Raw genomic sequence first — 24,095 nt, 5'->3', positions numbered from 1 at the left:
CCTGAGAAAACCCCTTTTTTGCCTCAGAAGTCAGAATACCTATGTGACTGCATATTGCACAACACAGTTCTGCTACAGAAGATCAAGAATCCCAAGATGGCAATCCAACGAATTAAATTCTATAATCTGTATTACTCCTTTGATTTAGCATTAGCTGTCATTCCTTTGATTTAGCACTAGATGTATTTTGGATTTTAGCTCTATATATACAATAGTGCACGCCTCTGTATAATCATCAAAAAAACAGAAATAATAAAATACATTTCCATCTTCTTCTTATCTCTTCTTTAATTTAAATTATACTGCACCACGGGACCCAATCGATATAAATGTTACATAAATAGATATCAAATATTAATGTGCAATTTCCATTCACCACTATAAATAGACTGCATTTAGCTAACATTAATTAATAAAATATTTAATCAAGAAATCAAAGAAACAAACTGGCAAATAGGGGTGTTCACTGGTTCGGTTTGGTTGAAACCGAACCGAACTAGGCAAACCGAAGTTATAATTCGGATTCAAAAATAGAACCGAACCAAACCAAACTGGTTTAACATTGCAACCGAACCGAACCAAAATTTTATTTCGGTTTATTCGGTTCAATCCGAAATATATTAATGTTTTTATTTAAAGCAAGTGATTTATAATAAACCAAAGTATATTAAGAAATAAACCGGGGTATTAAGATGTAAATTGGGATTATAAGAAATCAACCAAAGTATTTAAAGCAATTAATTAAGAAATAAATCGGGTATTATGAAATAAACCGGAACGGTCAGGACGAAATTCATGATATATAAAAGTTCAGTCGGTTTGGTTTTGAAAATTTTCAAACTAAACCGAACCGAACTTATAATTCGGTTTTAAAAATCAAACCGAACCGAACCATTAAACCGAAAAACCGAACCATTAAACCGAAAAACCGAACCATTTAGACCAAATTAATTCGGTTCAAACCCGAATAAACCGACCCAATGAACACCCCTACTGGCAAACATACGTTGTATTCTATAATATGTGTTGAAGAATAGAGTAAATTAGAAGGGCTAAATTGTAAAATAAAGAGGAGGGTAAAATTGTAATTTAGAATAGTTAGAAATGAACCGTTAGAATGTCAACGGTACAAAATAGAAAGGAAGGTATATATACCCTTGTATATGCTTTAGACTAAATACAAGAAAAAATAGAAAAAATACAATTTCTCATAACTTTCTGTCTCTAGAAAAATTAACATGGTATCAGAGCAATTCTGAAAAAATCGATAGCAATATCCAATAACCCGATAAAGCTCCAAGCTTCCGTGTTTTACCAGTAAACCTGGTAACTACAAACCAATATCTGATTCTGATTCTATATCAGAAAATACCGAAAAAATATATACCAGAGCTTAGGCTCAATAACCCGATAAACTCTCAAAACCCATAATAAAGAAACCAGAGAATAAAGAAACCAGCTGATTCTGTTTTTTACCAGCACCCATATCAGAAAAACGAAAAAAAAAAAACAGATTTGTACCAATAAAAAATCCCAGTTCAAATCAGAGCAACATATTCCCAATAACCAACACCACATCCGATAATCTGTTCTTGGTATCAGTTCATATCTATACCAAGAAAAATCATAAAAAACCTTTGTGCTCATCATATATCCGAAATTTCCAAAAAAATCACAAAGAACTCAGAAACAAAAACCAAAAAAAAAAAAAAAAAAAAAAAAGGCCTAACCTTAGATCTGAGAAGAGAGAAGCCCCAACACAACACCAATGAAGTGCAGTAACTGTAAAAAGGAGGGCCATGGACTCAATCGGTGTTGGTTCCTTCATCCTAATCTCCGACCAAAGTGGTGGAAGGAGAAAGGCGAAGGTTGTCAAGGGCATAACCCTAAGGGGGAGAAGGTTGAAGCGGCGCGGTCTCTCCAACGAAACGAATCGCTCTGTGAACCGAGCGAAGAGAGAAACGGGTCTGCCACGCCTGTTGGGTTCACTCTAAACGGATCCGCCACTTCTAATGGATCCTCAATCATAACTCGCGCTGAAATAGGGGCTCTCCTATCTCAACTCAGTGAGCTGCTGCAGCCCAAAACAGGTTTTTCTAAAGCCCATCTTAATTTAAAACCTTATAACAACAAAATAAAATCAAGGCCAAATCAAGGGTGAATGGAAACCCAGACAGATCTGAAATTGAAATTGATGAAACAAAACCAGAAAAATACACATATTTAGGAAATCTAAATCAAAATTACTCCCGAAGTAATCTTGATTGGATTTTAGACTCCGATGCAACCGATCACATGACCGGAAATAAAAATCTATTACAAAATTATAAAAAAGGAAAAGGTGGAGAATTTGTCTATGTTGCAAATGGTGAAAGAATGGAAATTTGTGGTTATGGCACCATTATTGTTTTTTTAAAGGAAATTAAAAATGTCATGCATGTAAAAAATTGCACCGCCAATTTATTATCTATAGGAAAACTTTCAAAGGAAATAAATTGTGAAATTATATTTTCATGTAAAAATGTATTTTTTCAAGATAAAACATTCAAGAGAGTGATTGGTGAAGGTTTATTTCAAAATGGACTTTATTTTTTAAAAAGCCAAAAATTCAATTTCAACACACAAATACAAGACTTGGGAAGTCTATGGCATAAAAGAATTGGACATCCCTCTGATAAAGTTTTAAAATGTATTTTCGATTTTTCAAACCTAGATTGTAGTAATTGTGAAGTATGTAAATTTGCAAAGCATACGAGACTTCCTTTTGTAACCTCAAATTCTAAAAGTAGCACAATATTTGAACTTGTTCATTCCGATATTTGGGGACCCGCCCCGGTAGACTCTTACAATGGTTTTAAATATTTTGTTACATTTATAGATGATTTTTCACGATTAACATACATATATTTACTGAAAAATAAAAGTGAGGTTTTTTCTCATTTTCAAGATTTTTCAAATTTGGTTGAAAATCAATACAATACTAGAATTAAAATTCTTAGAACCGATAATGGAACCGAATTTGTGAATCAAAATTTTGCAAGTTTTTTGAAACAAAAAGGGATCATACATCAAACAACTTGTGTTTATACTCCACAACAAAACGGGGTTTCCGAAAGAAAAAATCGTCATTTACTTGAAATGACAAGAGCACTTATGTTTCAAATCAATGTTCCAAAAATCTATTGGTCGGATGCCGTTCTCACCGCAACTTATTTGATAAATAGGTTGCCAAGTGTCGTTCTAAAAAATAAAAGTCCATTAGAAATTATTTACCAAAGAAAAATATTTTTTAGTCACCTAAGAATTTTCGGTTGTACATGTTATGTACACCAAAATAAAAGAGATAAACTAGATCATACTTCTATAAAAGCTATTTTTCTAGGATATTCATCTCAAAAAAAGGGTTATAAATGCTATGATCCTATAGATAAAAAACTTTATATTTCTAGAGATGTAACTTTTTTTGAAAATGAGCCATATTTTAAAAATAAAGATGAGATAGATAATCAAATTATCACAAATGACTTTGTCATTCCCATGTCTACTAATCAAATTATTGAGCAAAGAATTGTAGGAAATGATGAAGAAGAAGTAGAAGAAGAAGAAGAAGAAGAAGAAGAAGAAGAAGGAGAAGGAGAGGAAGAAAATGAAAATATTGAAGAAGGCGAAAATATTGAAGAACAACCTAGAAGGAGGTCAACTCGTCATAGACAACCATCAACAAGGTTACGAGATTTCGTAACATATAAGGTTCAATATCCTATTGAAAATTTTATTTCATATAAAAATATTTCAAAAATCCACCGTGCATTTCTTAGTTCAATTTCTAAAATGGAAGAACCAAGAAATTTTGAGGAAGCCATTAACCAACCGGTGTGGTATAAGGCTATGGAAGAAGAACTTCAAGCCTTAGAAAAAAATGACACATGGACCATTGTACCATTACCAAAAAATAAAAAACCCGTTGGATGCAAATGGGTTTATAAAATAAAATATCAAAGCGATGGATCCATAGAACGGTATAAGGCCCGGCTAGTTGCCAAAGGGTATACCCAAACATATGGTATTGATTACCAAGAGACCTTTGCTCCGGTAGCAAAGATGAATACCATTAGAATCTTGCTTTCAATAGCGGTAAATAATGGGTGGAATATATACCAAATGGATGTTAAAAACGCATTCCTTCAAGGAACACTTGAGGAAGAGATTTATATGACTCTACCACCGGGTCATGTAAAAGAAAAAAACACTAACCTTGTTTGTAGGTTAAACAAGTCAATTTATGGACTTAAACAATCGCCAAGGGCATGGTATGGAAAACTATCTCAATATTTAATTTCTCTCGGTTTTAAAATAAGCCAATCCGATACATCACTATTTTCAAAACATGAAAATAATGATACAACCATTGTTCTTGTGTATGTTGATGACATAATTATTACCGGAAATAATTATGAAAAAATTGACAATGTTAAAAAACATCTAAAAGAAAATTTTGAAATAAAAGACCTTGGTAGACTTAAATATTTTTTAGGAATTGAAATAGCTCATTCTATCAAGGGATTATTTATCTCACAAAGAAAATATACTATTGACCTTCTAAAAGAAACGCGAAAATTAGGGTCCAAACCGGTTTCAACACCCATAGATAGTAATTGTAAATTAAATTCCGAAGATGGAGAACCGTTGGAAAACATCAATCAATTCCAACGGCTTGTAGGTAAATTAATTTACCTAACAGTAACTAGGCCGGATATATCATTTGCGGTAAGCCAAATTAGCAAATTTATGCACGCACCAAGAAAACCTCATTTAGATGCAATAGATAGAATTTTGAGATACTTAAAGAAATCACCCGGAAAGGGTGTATTGATGAAAAATAATAAATCTAATGATGTGTGTGGCTATTCCGATGCAGATTGGGCCGGGAGCTTTGATAGAAAATCAACAACCGGCTATTGCACATTTGTAGGCGGAAACTTAGTCACATGGAAAAGCAAGAAGCAAAATGTCGTGGCACGATCAAGTGCGGAAGCGGAATATCGTGCCATGGCATCCACCGCGAGTGAACTCACGTGGATCAAACAATTACTTGAAGAATTGAACTTCAAAATTGATAAGCCAATGAAGATGTTTTGCGATAACAATGCGGCAAGGCACATTGCTTCAAATGCCGTATTTCATGAAAGAACAAAGCATATTGAAATTGATTGTCATTTCATAAGAGAAAAGGTGCAAGCAAAAGAGATTGAAACCCCTTACGTGAAGAGTCAAGACCAATTAGCCGATATCTTCACTAAGGGACTAATTCCAAAAGCATTCGAAGAAATAACACGCAAGCTAGGATTAATCGACATTTCTAATCCTAGCTTGAGGGGGAGTGTTGAAGAATAGAGTAAATTAGAAGGGCTAAATTGTAAAATAAAGAGGAGGGTAAAATTGTAATTTAGAATAGTTAGAAATGAACCGTTAGAATGTCAACGGTACAAAATAGAAAGGAAGGTATATATACCTGTTGGGTTTTCGGATACCACTTTTGGGGTTTCGCGGTAACCAAAACCCTTTTAGGCTTAAGCTGCGGAAAGAACGTAAAACAAAAATTTTTACTTCTAACTCAAGCCGTGAATTAAAAGGGATATGCCGGAAAGACCAAAGCAGAGTTCCTTCTGAAGTCTTTCATTGCAAGGACTCTTTTAATCCTTTTTACAGATCTACTCCATGATTGATTTCTAAAACTTTAATCTACTTACAAATTAAATAGATTAATATAACATATTTATACCTTGTTTCCAAATCACAGTTGGAATGCAGACCGAGCGAGTAGAGCCTCACCAGGGAAGGAGTCGACTCGGAGTATCACACGTGTGATACCTCTATCGGTTATCCACCAGGACTAACCGGAGAGCGGTTTATTTCTTCTGCCGGAAATACCGTAAACCGCGGAATTATGCAAAAACACTATTCACGGGAATAAGACGAAAACCCGTAAACACGAATTTTCGGTTGCTCAGTTTCATCAATATGCAAAACTGACATACCGCGAAATTCGGTAAAACACTATTCATCAACCCGTAAATATTCTCCACAACAACCCGCAAGATTATACGTCAACTACGTATAACTTTCTTTTCTCAACCGAAACACTATTTGGGAGAGAAACCGGGAAAGAGAGAAAATACCGATTCGTTTCTGCACGAAAAGATACATGTGAATGTGCATATGTATATATGTGAATATACATGTTTATATGTGAATATATCTTTCTCTCTCTACCCCTCCACCCCTATTTATAGTGTTTAGATTCGGTTGCAAAAGACCAAAATGCCCTCCAAGTTCGGCCTATTTACAAGATATGCCATTGACACCTCATCCTTTTATATGTGAAATGACCAAAATACCCCTTCCACACCCTTCCACATCCTTCTCCATGCTTCTACACATGCAAGGTGGCATAGGTGTGAAATGACCATTTTGCCCTTGTGGATGGGATTGATGACATGTCATCTGGATAGGATCAATGACGTGTCATGCGGATAAGCTCGAATCTGAAAAGACCCGAATGCCCTCGGCCCGAACACAAATAATATTCGTATAATTATTCTGAACAATTATATATATATTTTTCTTTAGGGTTATTTGTTTCGGTATTGATGACGTGTCATCTGGATAGGATCGATGACATGTCATGCGGATAAGGACGAATCTGAAAAGACTCGAATGCCCTCGGCCCGAACACAAATAATATTCGTATAATTATTCTGAATAATTATATATATTTTTCTTGCGGTTGTTGTTTCGATAATTTATACAATGTGTCCTGCACATTTATAAATTAACCGGTTAACTTTTATACAACGTGTCATACACGTTTATAAATTAACCAATGTTTTTGCTTGTTATTTTTACATAACATTTATAATTTAATTATAACACGTATAATTAATTATAACCATCTTATCATTGATCATAACCAATTTATAATCAATCAAAATAAGATTCTCCGATTAACTCCTATATGGTGTGACCCAATAGGATCTGTGTTATGTTGGTAAATAGAGTTAAAACTGTTTTAACTTCTATAATCATGGGTGGCGTCTGGCAACACATCATGACCATCCAATTACACAGATGATGCTGTACTGTACAATATCACGATCCAGTAAACAATTTACTTGTGTCTGTTCTTCTGTCTCATAGCTATCAGATCAGTTTCAAGGTAGATGTGTGTCATCCTTGCTAACTGAATCTTTTCTTGATCTTGAGCAGATTATCAAATATAATTACTCTTGTAATTATACCGCGCGCTGATAATCTTACTCTATCAAGGGGCCCAGTGATGCTATAACTCGTATAGAGATACGAGGGACAAGTAGTATTCTTGGCAGACTATCACTTCCTCAGCTAAGCTATATATATCGAAATGCTACCGTTATGACTGCTTTTTACGGACAGTGTTAGATAACACTCACACATATATATTTCTTAGTGGGAACGATAAATACCTCATACTTTAGAACGTGACACTGAATGAGAAACATTAATGACACGAACACAATTCTATTTAATGTCTCATTCGGGGTCTGTCAAATACCATGTTCCTAGAACATGTATCTATGTGATTAAAATGACATCTCGTGTCAAATGGTTTGTAAAACTTAACCATCTTTTAATCCACATACTAACCTTATAGCGGTAATTAGTGTTCCTGCTAATTACCTTGGTTAGTGACATTTTAAGATTAAGAGTATATATCATCTATATTATGGAGTTTCACAATTTCAGTCATGAACTCGAAATGATCCATAAATTCAATAATACTCAAGGCAACAAAATGATATTAATCATCCAATTCATGAACAAAGTTTTATGATAAATTATCGTATTATTGACTTCTAGATTATTACAAACTAACAATACCCTTGTATATGCTTTAGACTAAATACAAGAAAAAATAGAAAAAATACAATTTCTCATAACTTTCTGTCTCTAGAAAAATTAACAATATGATCCTCGAATTGAATTTCATTACTACCATTATTGTTTAGATTAATAATATAGTGTCTAATTATAATAATACGCATCTCCACATTCACATCTCATGAGTTATGAGATATTATTTTATTTATACACGTTACAAGAATTAAAACGATAAAATAATACATATCTTTATAATCCCATTGAAATTGTAAAAGGTAAAATAATACATATCTTTAAACCATTTTATTAACATAAAATAATGTGAAAGGTAACATATAAATATTATTTTTGCGCATCATATATATATATATATATTTTTGAAATTTCTTTCATGAACTTTTTTTTTAAATCTTCTTTAAAAAGATGCTAATATTTCTTGAAATCATTACAAAAAATGCACATCATATAAATCTTGTTAAATCTTCTTCAAGAAGATTTATTGAAATCTTCTCAATATAAAATCATATAAATCTTCTTCTGTAAGATTTTTTGAAATCTTCTTGTATTAATTTTTTACATCATATAAATCTTCTTATGAAAGATTAATTATAAAAAAATTACATTTCATATAAAATTATATGAACCATATTAAACATCTAATATAAATGTACGTAATTAATAACTTATTCTATTCAGCAATTACTTAATTGAAATAAAAGATATTAAATCTATCTCGAGTTTTCAACTAGTAGAGCTCTCGTACTGAATAGGTTCCAAATATGGAATTCGTATCCTCTGCATTAACGAAACGTGCGTTAATAGATCTGAACCGTCGATTGAAATCTGCACTAATATTAAAAAAACCCGTACGTGATAGGCGTGGACCGAATTGGCTCCAATCCTGATTGGATGATCGAAATGTATTAAACTATACTATTTTGAGGTAATGTAGAAGATGCAGACTCCCGGATACGTCGGTCACACGAAATATGAGATATCTCAAACGATCAAGCAAGGATCAAACTACCAAATGAAAATAGGAATGCATATCCTCTGCATTAACTCAAAAGGGAATCTTTTGAGTTAATGAATATCAATCGTATGATTTTAAATGAAGTCAATCCGATACCTGCCTATAACATAAGAGTCTTTCAATATTAGTGCAGATCTAATATGTACAAATTTTAAAACAAATCAGATGATTGAGATTCATTAACTCAAAAGATTTCTTTTTAAGCTCACGGAGAGAATACGAATTCATGAAAATAGGCCCACTGAGACCCCCAGATATGGAATTTTGATCTCAACCGGACGGTCCAGATCTAAATCCAATATTTCGGTTACGATAAAGTGGGGAATCAAAGGACCAAATGAAAATAGGCCCACTGAGACCCTCAGATATGGAATTCGGATCTCGACCGGACGGCCCAGATCTAAACCCAATATTTCGGTTACTTTAGTTTAGGAGATCCGGACGAATTCGCATCCTCTGAGATATCTCATATTGTGCGTGACTTTTTGAAAAATCTTAACCGTTACAATACGTTCTACGCAAATCTCAAAGCTCAAATAATACTGACCCCTACGTCACCCCCGAATAGGCACCGGACACGTCGGTCACGCAAAATATGAGATAACTCAGAGGATCCATCTATGGAGATTTCGTATAAAACTGTTCTACCTTGAATGCTGTTCTATGCACAATATGTAACATGTAAAGGTAAGGTCACACCATACAGAGATGTTAAATAAAACAGCAAAGCTGGTTCGTACGGATTGAATAATAGAACAGATGCATCGACCTTTAATATCCTTTTTTGGTTGCACTTGATCAAAAGCGGTACCAGAAAATCGAGACAGTATGAGAACCCAGATATGGAATTCGAATCTCCACCGACGGTCCAGATCTAAACCCAATATGTCGGTTACTTTAGGATACGTACTTTAGGATAGACCGATAGGACGACGCGTGCAGAAAAAAAAAAAAACACTAAACTAGATTATCTGTACGACTCGTGGAGAGACTAAACACGCGTCAGAAACGTGACAGTAGATCTAGCCTATAAATCTATTCTCTATTTTTTAACAACTATTATATTATTAAGTTAAGTTACTATATTCACCCTTAGGGTTTCTGACTTTGCTTCCTGTCATTTCTCTCTCTTTCCTCTTTCCTCTTTCCTCTTTCCTCTTTCCTCTGTGCCTAGATCTATCTCTTTCCTCTGTTCGAAACTCCCGACGGCGACCATGCAAGGAACAGGCGCTCTTTCTTCCAAAATAAAGAAAGAAAAAGAGAAGGTAGCTGCTTCTGATCGCTTCTAATTTTCACTTTCTTGTTTCAAATTTGGAGCGATCTTAGCAATTCATTAGTTGCCTTGATGCCTCCACCTTCAGGGGTAATTTTCAAATCAAGCAATCTTAGCAATCCATTATCTGACTCTTGACCTCTGTAATTAGGAGAAAGCTGTCTCGCCTCTGCGTTACAAGTTACATCCAACTTGGACCCGTTAACCTGGAGACTGGAGTTGAGTTGGTTAATTTGAAGTACTATACAAGCTGTGCAGAGAGAAATATGAAGCTGGGCTGTGAGGACAGGGACACGAGCTCCAAATTTGAAGGTACTATGCAATATCTGAGTAAGGAAAAAACAAATATATGAAGAAAAACAAAAAAAAACTCAGCCAATCTACAATCAGTATTACATGTTTGTTCACAAGTGATTTAATAAATTAGTACATAACAGTAGCGGTATTTTTCCCTCTTGCAACACAGAGTTATTATTGGACATAAACATTGATTAGATTTTGTCTTTCGAGCATTGCTTTAAAATATATATTAATACTCTCAGTTACTTTATCACTATACATATCAGCGTAGCTGTCTTATCACTATGTTCTCTCATTGCTTTTAAAAAAAAATCAGCTTTTTATCACTACGCTGGTCATGCATTTTGTGCATGGGATTTTTTTTTTCTTTGCCCTTTTAATATGTCACCTATTGGACAGCAATTTAATTTGCAGCATCAAATTATTTCAATTGACATCAATGGGATATAATCACAGGCTAATATATATGTTTTAAGTTGTTTAATTAAGGGTTAATGTCATTGTCAGGATCCAAACTTCCAAGTTGGTTTTTTTTTGCTGATATGAGAAGTTCTAGGGTCATTTGCAAATCCTGTACAATTTGAGTTTGAGAAAGATCCTATAAACTTATAGCACACACTTTTGTAAAACACACCCCTGAGATATGCCGTACCTTGTCATACAAAAAACTTGGCCGTGTCACTTGTATTTAATTACTGCCTTGTCTGTTTGTCGGAAGAGGAATGCATGAAGGCGCACAATTCTCTTCGTGTTGCAATGCTAATCCGATTTCAATCAGTCACTTTTTGGGTTTTCTATTTGCTTGCTTTGACATGTGTTTTGGTATACTTTAGTTAACAATGAAAATGGCCTTTAGTTACTTTGTTGAGGTACGTTCAATTCTCTCCTTCGCTTATAATCTTGGTTTTTGTTTGCTACGATCCTAGAATATTACTGATCTCCTCATATGAAATATTACATACGGAGTTGGTTTTTTTATGCACAGATTAAGCACCTTGTGGGTTCCTACAAAAGACATGATGAAAGAACCGATTACAATATATCAGAGGCATGAGTTTTTTCCCACAAGGTATGTAGCACTCTTATGACTTTTTTCCTTGAAAGAACCAATTAAGCCCCTTGTAGATCTGTGTGTGTGTTTATCTGTATTTTAGAGGGCGATGAAAAATTTGGGGTGGCCGGGATGAATGCCAAGTATGACATTTTTTATCCAGCTTAAGACTTCTCCAGACAAGTACTCAAGTACATTTCCTAAGCAGGTCTGCCTATTCATTAAGTGACATAAAATGAGCTGGGGGGGTGCTTTGCGCATCTTGTAAAGAGAATCAACCTTTTTCTTACTGGATATTTACTGTTCATTCTGTTTGGTCTGGGGGTTGCGAATGAAATAGTCTCTCTTGACCATAATTTGATTAAAGGGCTCAATTGATTGTATGATGTCTTCTTAGCTTGCCAAGTGTAGATTCTAACCTCAGGTATGTTGCGGTTGCGGTTTCAGTTTCTACCACGAGCGTAGTATGCAAGGCTTATTCCAGTCAATGAGTCTGATGGGGGGAAGAGGTGGATTAGATAGTTCTTACGGGAAAAAAGGACAAGGTTAGTTTGTCTCCTTATTGTTGTTGTTTTGTGAGCTTGCAGTAGAGTTAGTAAATTAATAAAAAAAAGGGTTGTTCCAGCAAAAGTTTCAAATGGGGTGCCAGAGTTTCAAATGGGCGGGTTGTTCCAGTAGAGTTACTGCATGCATATATCATTTGACTTTCATTTTAAGATGCATTGTTTTAGATGATTTTGTAAAAAGAACAGGCATAGGGCATAATTTCTAATGTTCATGTTCTTTTTTTCCATAGTCTGGTTAAATTTGACGGTTTAATGCTTTTTTATACAAAAAAAAAAAGATTTAACGAGTTCTGTTTTCTCATGCTTTGGTACTGACATTTTCTTGGTTGTTGCAAGCTCTTTCGTATTCATATGTACAGTAAGTAGTATTTAAACATTTAAACATTAGATCTAAACAACAAAGAATCTGTTTGTTCAAATATAACATTCAGCATTTGTTAGGTCTTGTTTGTAAATTATTATGTACCAATTGTCTCTTTTAGCTTTTGACATTCCTTCTGTCATATAAAATTCGAAAAACAGTTCATCATTGAACTCAATATTCAAATGCCTCTCAAGTAGAATAGATGCAATGAGATTCATGATTCTTATATATTTGCAAGCCCTTCATGATTCTTAAAGTCATCCAATAATAAAAATCACAGTTTGTACGACCTGCTTTCATATTCTTTTTTATAAGCTTTGGAACGTTAATGAAGTACAACAATGTATTTACCTCACTTTTTAAGGTCCATTTTTTTAGATGATTAATATATAGGAAAATTTAGCATATTTATAATAAAAATGGACAAAAGAAAATAATCAAGCATCTGATTCTAAATTTGCATGATTTATTTTGTCACACAATGGTCTTGCATAAATTTAACAGTAAATCTAATCCTAATATTTCATTTTTCCCCCCTTTTTTGTATAATTCATTTTTTTCAGAATAGTCCTTCATAAATCTGATTGTAAATCTAATCTGAAACTTTTGCCTTCTCTTTTTTTTTTTTTTTTTCATTTTTTCAAACCTGACGGCTGGCCCGATCCAATGCAGAATTCCATTCTGGTTAAAAAACATCCCTCTCTCTAATTATCTTTTTTGTTTCCTTTCCACAGAAGTTTAAACTCTCTCCTTTGTAAATGTGTATGGGTGATTTGTAAAATCAAGCTGCCTGGCCCTGCTGTATTGTGCGACGGAAAATCTGCAAATCAGAGCAATGCTATTATTTTCACAAGAGGTGAAGGTCATGGGGCAATTGATATGAATCAGGTAATATTTATCTTTCCCCGCATCATATTTGTTTAGTTACTTCTCTTTCATAAGAGATTTAAAAGAGTACATTTTGGAGCCAAAAATGATTTCATGGTATGCAAGGCTCATTCCAGTTGAGAAGTGTGAATGGGGGAAAGAGGATGTGCATTAGAGTCCTATAAAAAAATATTGGATAGTTTATCTCCCTATTTATGTTGTTTTGTGAGATTGTTGCAGAGTTTGTAAATAAAAAGAAAAAGAGAAGAGTTGTTGCACAAGTGCATTATTCCACTCAGGGCACACTTGTTAGCTCAAGGACCCATCTGTCTTGTATTTCCTTATATGTTATTGATTGGACTCACTTCTGCTCCCTTCTAGTAGGAGGTTTGAACTAGGCTCAATCTCTTTATCAAAAATCTAAGCCAAAATCAAATCTCATTTCAGTCGGACCAGTCACTTTTTCTTTAGTAATTCAGTACTAGCTGGGCTATACTCGTAACATTAGTTATTTTTCTTCAAAAGTTTTATGTTCATGTATTTATTCTCATTTCTTAATAGGTAGATCGTGAGGTTATAAAGGAACATGTCAGGCAAAAAGAATAGTTGCGTGCAAACTCTTAATAGGACTGGTAAGTTTTCTGCACTCGTATTTCGTCAATGTGTTGAACTACAATAGTTTTCTCCGATTTAATTTTTCCACAGAGAGGTATGATTACAGGAAAGCAATTACCATCACTAGTCTCCTGCCATCTTCTTCTTGTTGCACAAGTGCATTATTCTCTTTCCAGATCCGGTTCAAAATCTCAATCAGTTAAATAACGGTATTAAATAACGGTATCAAACATCATACCAGCAATAATGAGATTTAACATGAGCATACTTATAAGAGCGGTCAAGATAAAAAGTAACATTTTTTAACAAGACCAACCAAACAAAATATTCAATGCATCGACCAAACAAAATATTTAATGCATCAACCAAACAACACCAACCAAACAACAACAACCAAACAAAACTGTACTGATGAGTAGAATCAATTAGACAAACATGCGTAAAACAACTACAAATTGACTAAGCTGATAAGACTTCTACTTCCTGTTGTGATCTTGAATCTGCAAAATGAACCTGACAATATTAAAAACAACTGATATGATTCCATAGAAGAATACCGGAATTGACCCAGGCAATTCAAAAAACTCAACCATAAAAGTGCCCCACCAACGTTTAAGCTGGGAGTGGAAATCGTGGTTTACACACTCGATCACACGTTGTAAGTAATTGCTTTCTATCTTCACATCAAGGCATGCGTGAGAGAAGAATTCTGCCACTTCTTTGTCATTTCCCGAAATGTTTTCTATAATGCCCTTTTTGGCCAGTGCATTGACGTCTTTTTCGTCGCGCATTAACGAATTGAGAAAAGAACATAGTGCACTAATAGGTTTTGCACTTGCATACACTTGTTGTTCATACACGACAAAGTTTGCAAGAATGCACCTATTCATGTCATCTATTTTAAAAAACGGTAACCCCAATTTTTTTTCTTCATATTCCACGCATATTTGATTCCCATGTGAACTTCTGTTAAATTTCACCCCATATTCTTTCAGGTTGGTTGCGGTTGGTACTGACGTGAAGGTTTGATTGGTTGGAACTTGTAGACCGGGCTCAGTTGTGACATCTGCATCGGGTGCGTTGATTTTGTGCGGATGTAGGGACATATAATTGGAATAATAAATTTCCAAGAGGTGTTCGTGTCTGCTCATTGCCCTACTTCGATGTAGTAAGGTTGGAACCTCAATCTCAAAGAAATCCATACAGAGTTTGTGTAATTTTTCTATGGAACTAGGTTCTGTACCATTCTGGATGCCCCATAATAGCTCAACAACCTCAAAAGGAATTTGGTTTTCATACTTCAACAAATCCCTTTTCAGAGTTCTCATTACATGCTGGGGGATATATTGATAAGCATCCGGCATCGTCCTGTGGGGTCCCCCATCTACCATGATTAGTCCTGATGGGTTATTGAGGCACTCATCGTGTTTCACGAACAATCCAAGCAAAAATCCCCCATCTAGCATCATTGTTTCTAACAGTTCCTCTTTAGAAATTTTAGGTTGGGGAAAGTAATAATTTGTAATCCACCTTTCAATTTTTTCGAGCTCTCTCAAATAAATTTCAATGGGTTTCTTACCACGGTTCAAAAACTCATTCAAATAGTGTGACTTAATTTCTTGGAAATGGCTATCTAATTTCCCATGGAAAACCCCTAAACCAATTAACGTTGGAGTGAGTTCGTTTTTCATCTTGTCGACCTTATAGCTTGGTATTTTATAGAGGGAGGGTTTGACCAGCCGGTCCACCTTAGTTAGAGATGATAGTTTTTCTTTTAACGGTTGGCGAGCCCGTTTGAGACCTTGAGCTGAAATTTAAACAAGAAAATATAAAATTTCAATATTACAAATTGGTAAATTGGTTTGAAGATTTTTGCTGTATTAGTTTATTTTTACTGTTTACAGGTGTGTTATGATGAAGGAAAACTATCAAGTCAATTCAGTTCAAAATCACATAACAAGCAAGAATTGACCAGCTTGGTTATGATGAAGCACAATGTTTTACTAATTTCGTTTATATGGTCATTTGTTTACAGGTTTGAAAAAAAACAAAAAAAGAAAGCTAAAAAGAGAAGTTCAGCCTATCAGGGAAACAACCACCACAATATAATAGGGGAAACGAAACAGTACCAAACAATATAATAGAGGAAAAGAACAAGTACTCGAACCAGATTTCTGAGAAAGATCTTCCACTGATTTGGATTGGGAGCCGCCAAGATCTTCCATTGATTTGGATTGGGAGCCGCTGGAAGAAGGTACAAGTTCTATTGATTTGGATTGGGAGCTGCCAAGATCTTCCATTGATTTGGATTGGGAGCCGCTGGAAGAAGGTACAAGTTCTATTGATTTGGATTGGGAGCCGCCGGAAGAAGGTAGAAGTTTTTCTGGATATTAGCGAAGTCCTCTTTAGTTGGTTTGATACATATTACTACAGACTCAGTAGGGACTGGTATAGGAGTACTGAACTTAAAACAATAAATTTTAAGTTGGATGTATGTGTAACTACTTCCTGTGTAAAATTTTGACAAAAGGGTATTTGGTGTTTGAAGACTTATGAGGGCACAAGAGCTACTATGAAGACAATAAATTTTATGGTTTTATGTTGTAATTTGATAAAAAGAAGCAATCTTAGAACAGAAGGATCATTAACTATAGTCTATTTTATTGTACGTGTACAAAAATTAGACTTCAATACAAGTATCAGAAAAGCTACTTGGTTTTCTACTTGGTACAGTAAGAGTCGTTAATTCATGTTTAGCAATTTTAAATTTTAATCTGTTGGGGTACTGCAAAGAAAGAATTTTCTGAACTCAGAGAAATACGGCTAAAGCATAGCACCTAGAATATAAAAAAAAAAAAAAATACCATTTTTGGATTTCCAGTAGGATTGAGCAGCAGGGAACACCTCATCCAAATATTTGATTGAGCGAGAATCCATAGATTTGATTGGGAGAGAGTAACGGTAGTCGCTGGTTTGGATTTGGGGGAGAAAGTGCTGGTTTGGATTTGGGGGAGAAAGCGGCTGTGGTAAAAAGATGCACTAGGGCTGGATTTGGGGAGAAAGCGCCGATATTTTTATTAATAGGGAATATATTAAATAAATATTGAGGGTTAGAGAATGTTTTTTTTGTGTTTTTTCGAGATATAGGGAAGATGTGATGATTTATCACAGTTTAACACGGTCAGATTAACGCTTAATTAACCTTCTCAATTGAGTTTGAGCTTCTAACTGAACTAGAAAAAAAAAATAAAAACTTATCCGTTACGGAGTGGAATGGCTAGAGCTGTCCGTGATAGATAGAAATGGTCAGGCGCAAAAAAAATAAAAAAATAAAAAGCTAGCCGTGATGGATAGTAACGGTCAGAGGCAGGAAAAAAAAAGCATCATGGACATTATTAGACATTATATGTATATTTTTTTTTTCTTTGCTCCTGGCTCTCACAGACAGACTCTGGCCGTTTCAATCTATAATAGACGGGGTTTTTTTTTCGGTTTTTTTCTTAGTTTAGTTAGAAGCTCAAACTCACTTGAAAAGGAGATAATTAAGTGTTAATTCTGGCCGTGATAATCCATATTGTATGTGTACAAAAACTCACTTGAAAAGTGATTAATTATCACTTTTTTCTAATCTCGATATTTTTTAATATATTTTTTTATTTATAAAATTTTTGGAAAGAAAGCGGACGTGGTAAAAAATGTAAAAGGGCAATAATATATGATGAATATATTAAAAAAAAAGGTAGTGTTTTACCAATTAGAGAAAAAATTTAGAATGCTACTATTGTTCCCGAAAAAATTTCAATATCTCGTCTTGGTACATTGTTGTCCCTTTTTCGAGGTTTAAAAAAAAAAATTCTAGACGAGGAAATTATTTATCGTTAAATTTAAGGTTGCTTAAGAATATAAACGATTTCCCTAATCCCTAATCAAATAAATTCCAACGAAATTTTTTCTAGGTGGAATTTTGGCTCCTGTATTTGTTCCAATCAAAATATAAATAACTATGTGGCGCATGATAAAGAAAGATGAAATGTGCAACAAATTGGAACATAATCTATGTTAAAACTAAATTTTGACTTCTTTATTGTTCTTATTCTATAACTATATATTTAAAATGACTTAACACAAATTCCAAACATCTACTGATTCGTCGACAACAAATTAATTTGATAATGTTAACAGTTAGCCATTGTTATTAAAATAAATCAAAAATATAAAAAAATGTGGTTATTGTCAATTTTATAGATTTAATGTGTATTCACGTTATACAATTAAAGTTTTATTTGACATTTCAACAAAGTCAATAAATATAAATCGTTGTAAATTTGAAATTATTCAGTGAATTTTTCAAAGTTTGATGTTAATAAAATTTTTTTTTAGAAATTGTAGATCAAATTCTAAAAATACAAATTATTTTTAGAATGAACTAAAATGTTCTATATTTTGTTAGCCTTTTAGGTAACCTTTGGTACCTTGCTGTACTGTAAAAAACAAATAAAAAGAAATAATAAGATTCTATTCCTCAGGTATTGATAAACCTCAAAAGATGATTTAGAAATTCAAAAAATGAGACAATGGAAAATCCCTTTCTTGCCCTCTTATATTTCTTTGGAATAACTTCTCTCAGTCCCAGAGAAAGTGCTTTCTCTCCTTGCCTCCCTCTTCCTATGCCAGCAAGCAATTTCCTAATTCCCACTTAATACCATGTACTATAAATTGCCTCAACCTTTACCAACCTATCAACCTACACCAAAAAACAATCCCTTTGAAAACAAAGGACCATTCAAATTAAGTCAAATCCCCCTCCACTAAAACACACACACACACACACAAAAAAAATGGCGGCTTCGCTTAGTTTCAAACGGTCAGATAGTATTGCTGATGGCATGCCGGAGGCGTTGAGACAAAGTCGTTATCAGATGAAACGATGCTTTGCACGGTATATTACTGATAGCTATGTTTTCATTGGCCTATGGGGGATAATTTGTTTAATTTTACATGACTTTCCAAAGCAATGTACATGTAAAAATGGCATGATGGATATAAAATACAAATTGCTGTGTTTAATAATTCAAGTATGCAATTTAGGTATATCTCAAAGGGAAAGAGGCTCATGAAGAACCAGCAATTGATGGAAGAGCTCGAGAAATCGATGGATGACAAAGTCGAGAAAGACAAATTGATGGAAGGCTTTCTTGGCTACATTATTTGTTCTACACAGGTAAATAATACACGCCGTTCCACTCAGTATCTCTGTTTTTAGTTACATATAAGTGTAATGAATCAAAGCAAATTGGATCAAAAGAATATCTATTTATCTATATATGAGATATACAATATACTATATCAAAAAATATATATATATTTTAGTCATCTTGGAACTGATTTTTTTCTTTTTGGGTTCCAAAAATACGTAAACAGCATTGGACTTGAGAAAATAAATAATAAATTGTTATATATTATGATTTTTAGGAAGCTGTGGTACTTCCACCTCTCATGGCATTTGCAGTGCGGGCAAACCCGGGAATATGGGAGTTTGTCAAGGTTCATGCAGACGATCTCTCGGTTGAAGGAATAACACCATCTGAGTATCTTAAATTTAAGGAGACGTTATATGATGAAAAATGGTAAGAAAAAAATTTAACACACGAAAAGTATATAAAAACAACCCGAAAATAACAAAGAGAAATAAAAACCATGGTCATCCTAGTTACATAGATATATCTTTTTGTCTAATTGACTTCAGCTGTGTTAATTTTGCATGCAACATTACAGGGCAAAGGACGATAATGCCCTTGAAGTTGATTTCGGGGCACTCGATCTGTCAACACCTCGTCTCACTTTGCCATCTTCAATAGGAAACGGACTACAATTCGTATCTCGATTCATGTCATCTAAGCTAGCAAAGGGGCCTGACAGCATGAAACCCCTATTGGACTACTTGATTGCACTTAACTACCGTGGCGAAGTTAGTAATAACTAATTATTAAATTACCAGTTTTCTTAACCTGTACAAATGTCATCAAAAAAATTCAATTCTATATAGTTTTTTTGTTGTTGTGAAATTTCACTACCATGTATAGTACCACTTGGTAGTTGGTACTGTCCCAAATTCCTAACAGTAAGCTACTGTTTGATATTTATAGAAATTAATGATCAATGATACACTGGATACTGTGAACAAGCTTCAAACAGCATTGCTTCTCGCTGAAGTTTTCATAAGCGGGCTTCCCAGAAATACTCCTTTCCAGAAATTTGAGCACAGGTACTTTTCTATTTTGGATAACTACAAAATCATATCATATCAGCTTTTATCTTATAGAACAAAAGTAAAGTTGATATCATTTTATAATAACTGTCAAAGAATCTACACAAAAAGCGCTTAACAACATGATAACTTTTATTTTCTTTCTTTTGAAGAAACTACTTAACAAATGAAAACATTAATTATAAAATGGTACTGTATAAGTTTTTCTTGCTAACAACAGAAAAGTACAGATTTCAGGAATGGGGATTAGAGAAGGGATGGGGTGACACTGCCGAGCATGTCAAGGAGACTGTGAATTCTCTCTCTGAAGTTCTACAAGCACCAGATCCAGCCAACCTGAACAAGTTTTTCAGTAGAATCCCTACTATTTTCAATATTGTCATATTTTCTCCGCACGGTTACTTTGGTCAAGAGAATGTTCTCGGCTTGCCCGACACCGGTGGTCAGGTACAAAATCATGAAGATTTTGAACTTTACTAAAAAAAAGCTCAACTTTAGTTCATTTAAAATTACTGAAAAAATCCAACTGAAATCTTTTGGTCGAACCAGGTGGTGTACATTCTCGATCAAGTAAGAGCATTCGAAGAAGAAATTGTTCAAAGAATCAAGCTTATGGGTCTTTCTATAAAACCGCAAATCCTTGTGGTAAACATCTATCTACCAAAAGCAATAGATATATCATACATACGATTTAGCACTAGTATTTGTTTAACATGCAAACTTCTTTTTTCGATAGGTAACAAGGCTGATACCAGATGCCAAAGGAACTAAATGCAACCAAGAACTTGAACCTATATTCAGCACAAGCCACTCCCACATCCTTCGCATACCATTCCGTACCGAAACCGGCGTGCTTCGTCAATGGGTGTCCCGTTTCGACCTATACCCTTACCTGGAGAGATATGCACAGGTTTGTTAAAACATCTGTTAGTGATGTACAGGTTAAATTGTGTGCGCTGTGTCTTTAATACTAGTAAAAGAGTATTTCACAACTAACTGATATGTTATGGAATTATAGGATGCAGCCGCTAAGATAGTTGACCACATGGAGGGGAAGCCCGATTTAATTATTGGTAATTACTCCGACGGTAATTTGGTTGCCTCTCTTGTGTCAACCAAACTTGGAATTACTCAGGTATGAGATTATACACCACAGTTTATGAAATACCATATAGGTATAATTCGACAAATTTATGTCCACCAAATAAATGAGATATTGAATTTATGGTCACTTGATTACCAAACAATTTCTTACCTCAAAGGGGCAACAGGCCAATGACTAATGACTCAATTTTGTTATGGAAATAAATAGGGAACAATTGCACATGCTCTGGAGAAAACAAAGTATGAAGATTCTGATGTAACTTGGAAGGAACTTGACCAGAAGTACCATTTCTCGTGCCAATTCACGGCCGACATGATCGCTATGAACACCAGTGATTTCATTATCACCAGCAGTTATCAGGAAATAGCTGGAAGGTTAGTTATTTAACTAGAAATTCCATTTGAACTTGGAGAGAAAATGATGGTTTTATTGTGTTATTCAATTCATATAGTTTGCTACCCCTAACTTCATTATAATGTTAACTAATAATGCAGCAAGGACAAGATAGGTCAATACGAAAGCCACTACGCGTTCACCATGCCGGGTCTTTGCCGGTATGCAACCGGTATCAATGTATTTGACCCGAAATTCAACATTGCTGCACCGGGTGCCGACCAGACCGTGTACTTCCCGTACACACAGAAACAAAAGCGTTTTACAAACTTCCACCCGGAAATCGAGGAGCTTCTCTATGGCAAAGTTGAAAACGAGGAGCATGTGTAAGAAATTTTAATCACAAAAAAAAAAAAAAAAAAAAAATTGAGCCCCTTATTGTATTTAAAGGAAAAATAAATAGTGGTAGAACATATTTTTTTCGTAAGGTTAGTGGCTTTAGTAGTAGAACATTTAATTGTATTTTTTTTTCCCTGGTGCTAATTATCATGTTGTTTGATAAACAGAGGTTATCTGGCTGACAGAAAGAAACCCATAATTTTCTCAATGGCACGTCTCGACACTGTGAAGAATATAACAGGTTTGGTTGAGTGGTATGGCAAAAACAATCGGCTGAGGGACCTTGTCAACCTGGTAGTTGTTGCTGGGTTATTGGATCCTTCAAAATCAAAAGATAGAGAAGAGATCAAGGAAATCAACAAGATGAGGTCTCTGATTACAAAGTATCAGCTAACGGGTCAGTTCCGATGGATCCGGGCACAGACTGACCGCAACCGCAACAGCGAGCTGTACCGAGTCATTGCAGATTCAAAGGGTGCATTTGTTCAGGTATGAATGTAGATTAATATTACAAAATCAATAATGATAAAACTGCATAAAATTGGGAATAACCCACCCCCCCCCCATGTTTATTTTCTTGTCAGCCTGCTTTGTATGAAGCATTTGGGTTGACAGTTATCGAGGCAATGAACTGCGGCCTACCAACCTTTGCAACAAACCAAGGGGGCCCCGCAGAGATCATAGTCGATGGTGTCTCGGGTTTCCATATCAACCCGTTGAACGGCGATGAGTCAAGCAATAAAATCGCAGACTTCTTTGAGAAATGCAGGGATGATCCCGGCTATTGGAATAAGGTTTCCACAGATGGTCTTAAACGCATAATGGAATGGTATACACTCAACATAACTCGTGCTATAATTCTTCTTTACAAAATTTTTTGTCTCTGTTCAACTAAAAACCTGATAAATTCTGTCTACATCATTTGTAGCTATACATGGAAGATATACGCAACTAGAGTGCTAAACATGGGATCGATATACAGTTTTTGGAGGCTGTTGAATAAAGAGGAGAGGCTAGCTAAACAGCGGTATCTCCAACTGTTCTACAATCTCCAGTTCCGCAGATTGGTACGTTGAGGAAGTCAATAGAACTCGAGTTTTTGTTTTTCATGGAAGCAAAGTAATTTCCTTTACTGATTTATCTCAAATTCTTTTCATAGGCAAAAGCAGTGCCGATGTTGGCAGATCCAGCTCAGCAAGCAGCTGCAGGAACCAGCACAGCCACTGCTATTACTGTAAATGGAAACACAGCAGTCGCATTACCGAAGCAGCCAAAAGAAAGGCAAGTGTGCCCCCTCTTTAAAATTTTTCCGAAGAAAACACCAAAGCAAAGCAAATGACTGATGATGATAAATTTTCTACATGCAGAAGGACACAATCACGCATGCAAAGGTAAGATACAACATCTCAAAGTGCAGAAAATTACCATAATTCTATTCAATTTTAGTTTTCTTATCGCTCAATCTAACTCTGAATTTGATTCTTAGGGTTGTTACAAATCTGTTTGCACCAAAATTTCCTGCCTCCAAGGCAAGGAGTAATACATCTTGAAGCAAAGAAGAATGTGTACAAAAAATATACGTGTGTATGAACTGTTATGAGTTATTGTTATGTTGCTGATTGATTGTGTACAGTTGAGAAAAACTCGTGATTGCTTATTTGTAAATGAGAGGAATGCATTTACGTTAAGGTTTGAATAAAAAGAGAGGAATTCTTTTATGTTGTTGATTGATTTTAAAGGAGTGATACCTGTTGTGTTACTAATGTGTTCATTGCTCTAAAAAATGTTGCTAGCCTTTTGTATGCCCAAAACAAAAAAAAAATGAAATAATGAGCAAGCTATTTAGCGTCCAAACAAGAAAATATGTTTGGTTCCTCCTATTTGCAGAATTTCTAGCAGCATTGTACACATACAAAAAAAAAATGTTGCTATCTAATTTAAGTAGAGCCAATCAAGGAATCCTACCAAAGAATTTTACAGGACAACAAAGCAAGCAAACCAGTT

General features: G+C 34.6%; 1 protein-coding gene and 1 long non-coding RNA gene across 3 annotated transcripts; both read left to right on the top strand.

Annotated features, from left to right (window-relative positions):
• The first annotated feature begins 10,032 nt into the window (after positions 1–10,032).
• Positions 10,033–16,876, top strand: LOC144556812 (uncharacterized). 2 transcript variants are annotated; one of them, XR_013512503.1, is made up of 8 exons: positions 10,033–10,215; positions 10,312–11,392; positions 11,509–11,577; positions 11,972–12,119; positions 13,239–13,392; positions 13,933–14,003; positions 14,982–15,159; positions 16,022–16,876. It is a non-coding gene; the product is annotated as an uncharacterized LOC144556812 (long non-coding RNA). The 2 variants fall into 2 exon arrangements; XR_013512502.1 differs by having other exon boundaries at positions 10,375–10,535; positions 11,509–11,592; positions 12,022–12,119; positions 16,022–16,866.
• A 1,680-nt stretch (positions 16,877–18,556) lies between these two features.
• On the top strand, positions 18,557–23,809 carry LOC144556811 (sucrose synthase 7-like). Its single transcript, XM_078305265.1, has 16 exons — positions 18,557–18,925; positions 19,075–19,207; positions 19,459–19,613; positions 19,762–19,954; positions 20,133–20,251; positions 20,485–20,701; positions 20,804–20,899; positions 20,991–21,164; positions 21,273–21,389; positions 21,567–21,733; positions 21,854–22,078; positions 22,259–22,580; positions 22,676–22,920; positions 23,020–23,158; positions 23,251–23,482; positions 23,578–23,809. Exons 1-15 carry the CDS (start codon positions 18,825–18,827, stop codon positions 23,428–23,430), a joined length of 2,583 nt encoding a protein of 860 aa, XP_078161391.1. The 5' UTR covers positions 18,557–18,824; the 3' UTR covers positions 23,431–23,482; positions 23,578–23,809.
• The last annotated feature ends 286 nt before the right edge of the window (positions 23,810–24,095 follow it).

The sequence above is a fragment of the Carex rostrata genome, chromosome 7, assembly GCF_964058835.1.
Source record: "Carex rostrata chromosome 7, lpCarRost1.2, whole genome shotgun sequence".
Lineage (NCBI taxonomy): Eukaryota > Viridiplantae > Streptophyta > Magnoliopsida > Poales > Cyperaceae > Carex > Carex rostrata.
The sequence above is the reverse complement of the archived record's forward strand: the minus strand, read 5'-3'. Positions and strand labels throughout refer to the sequence as shown.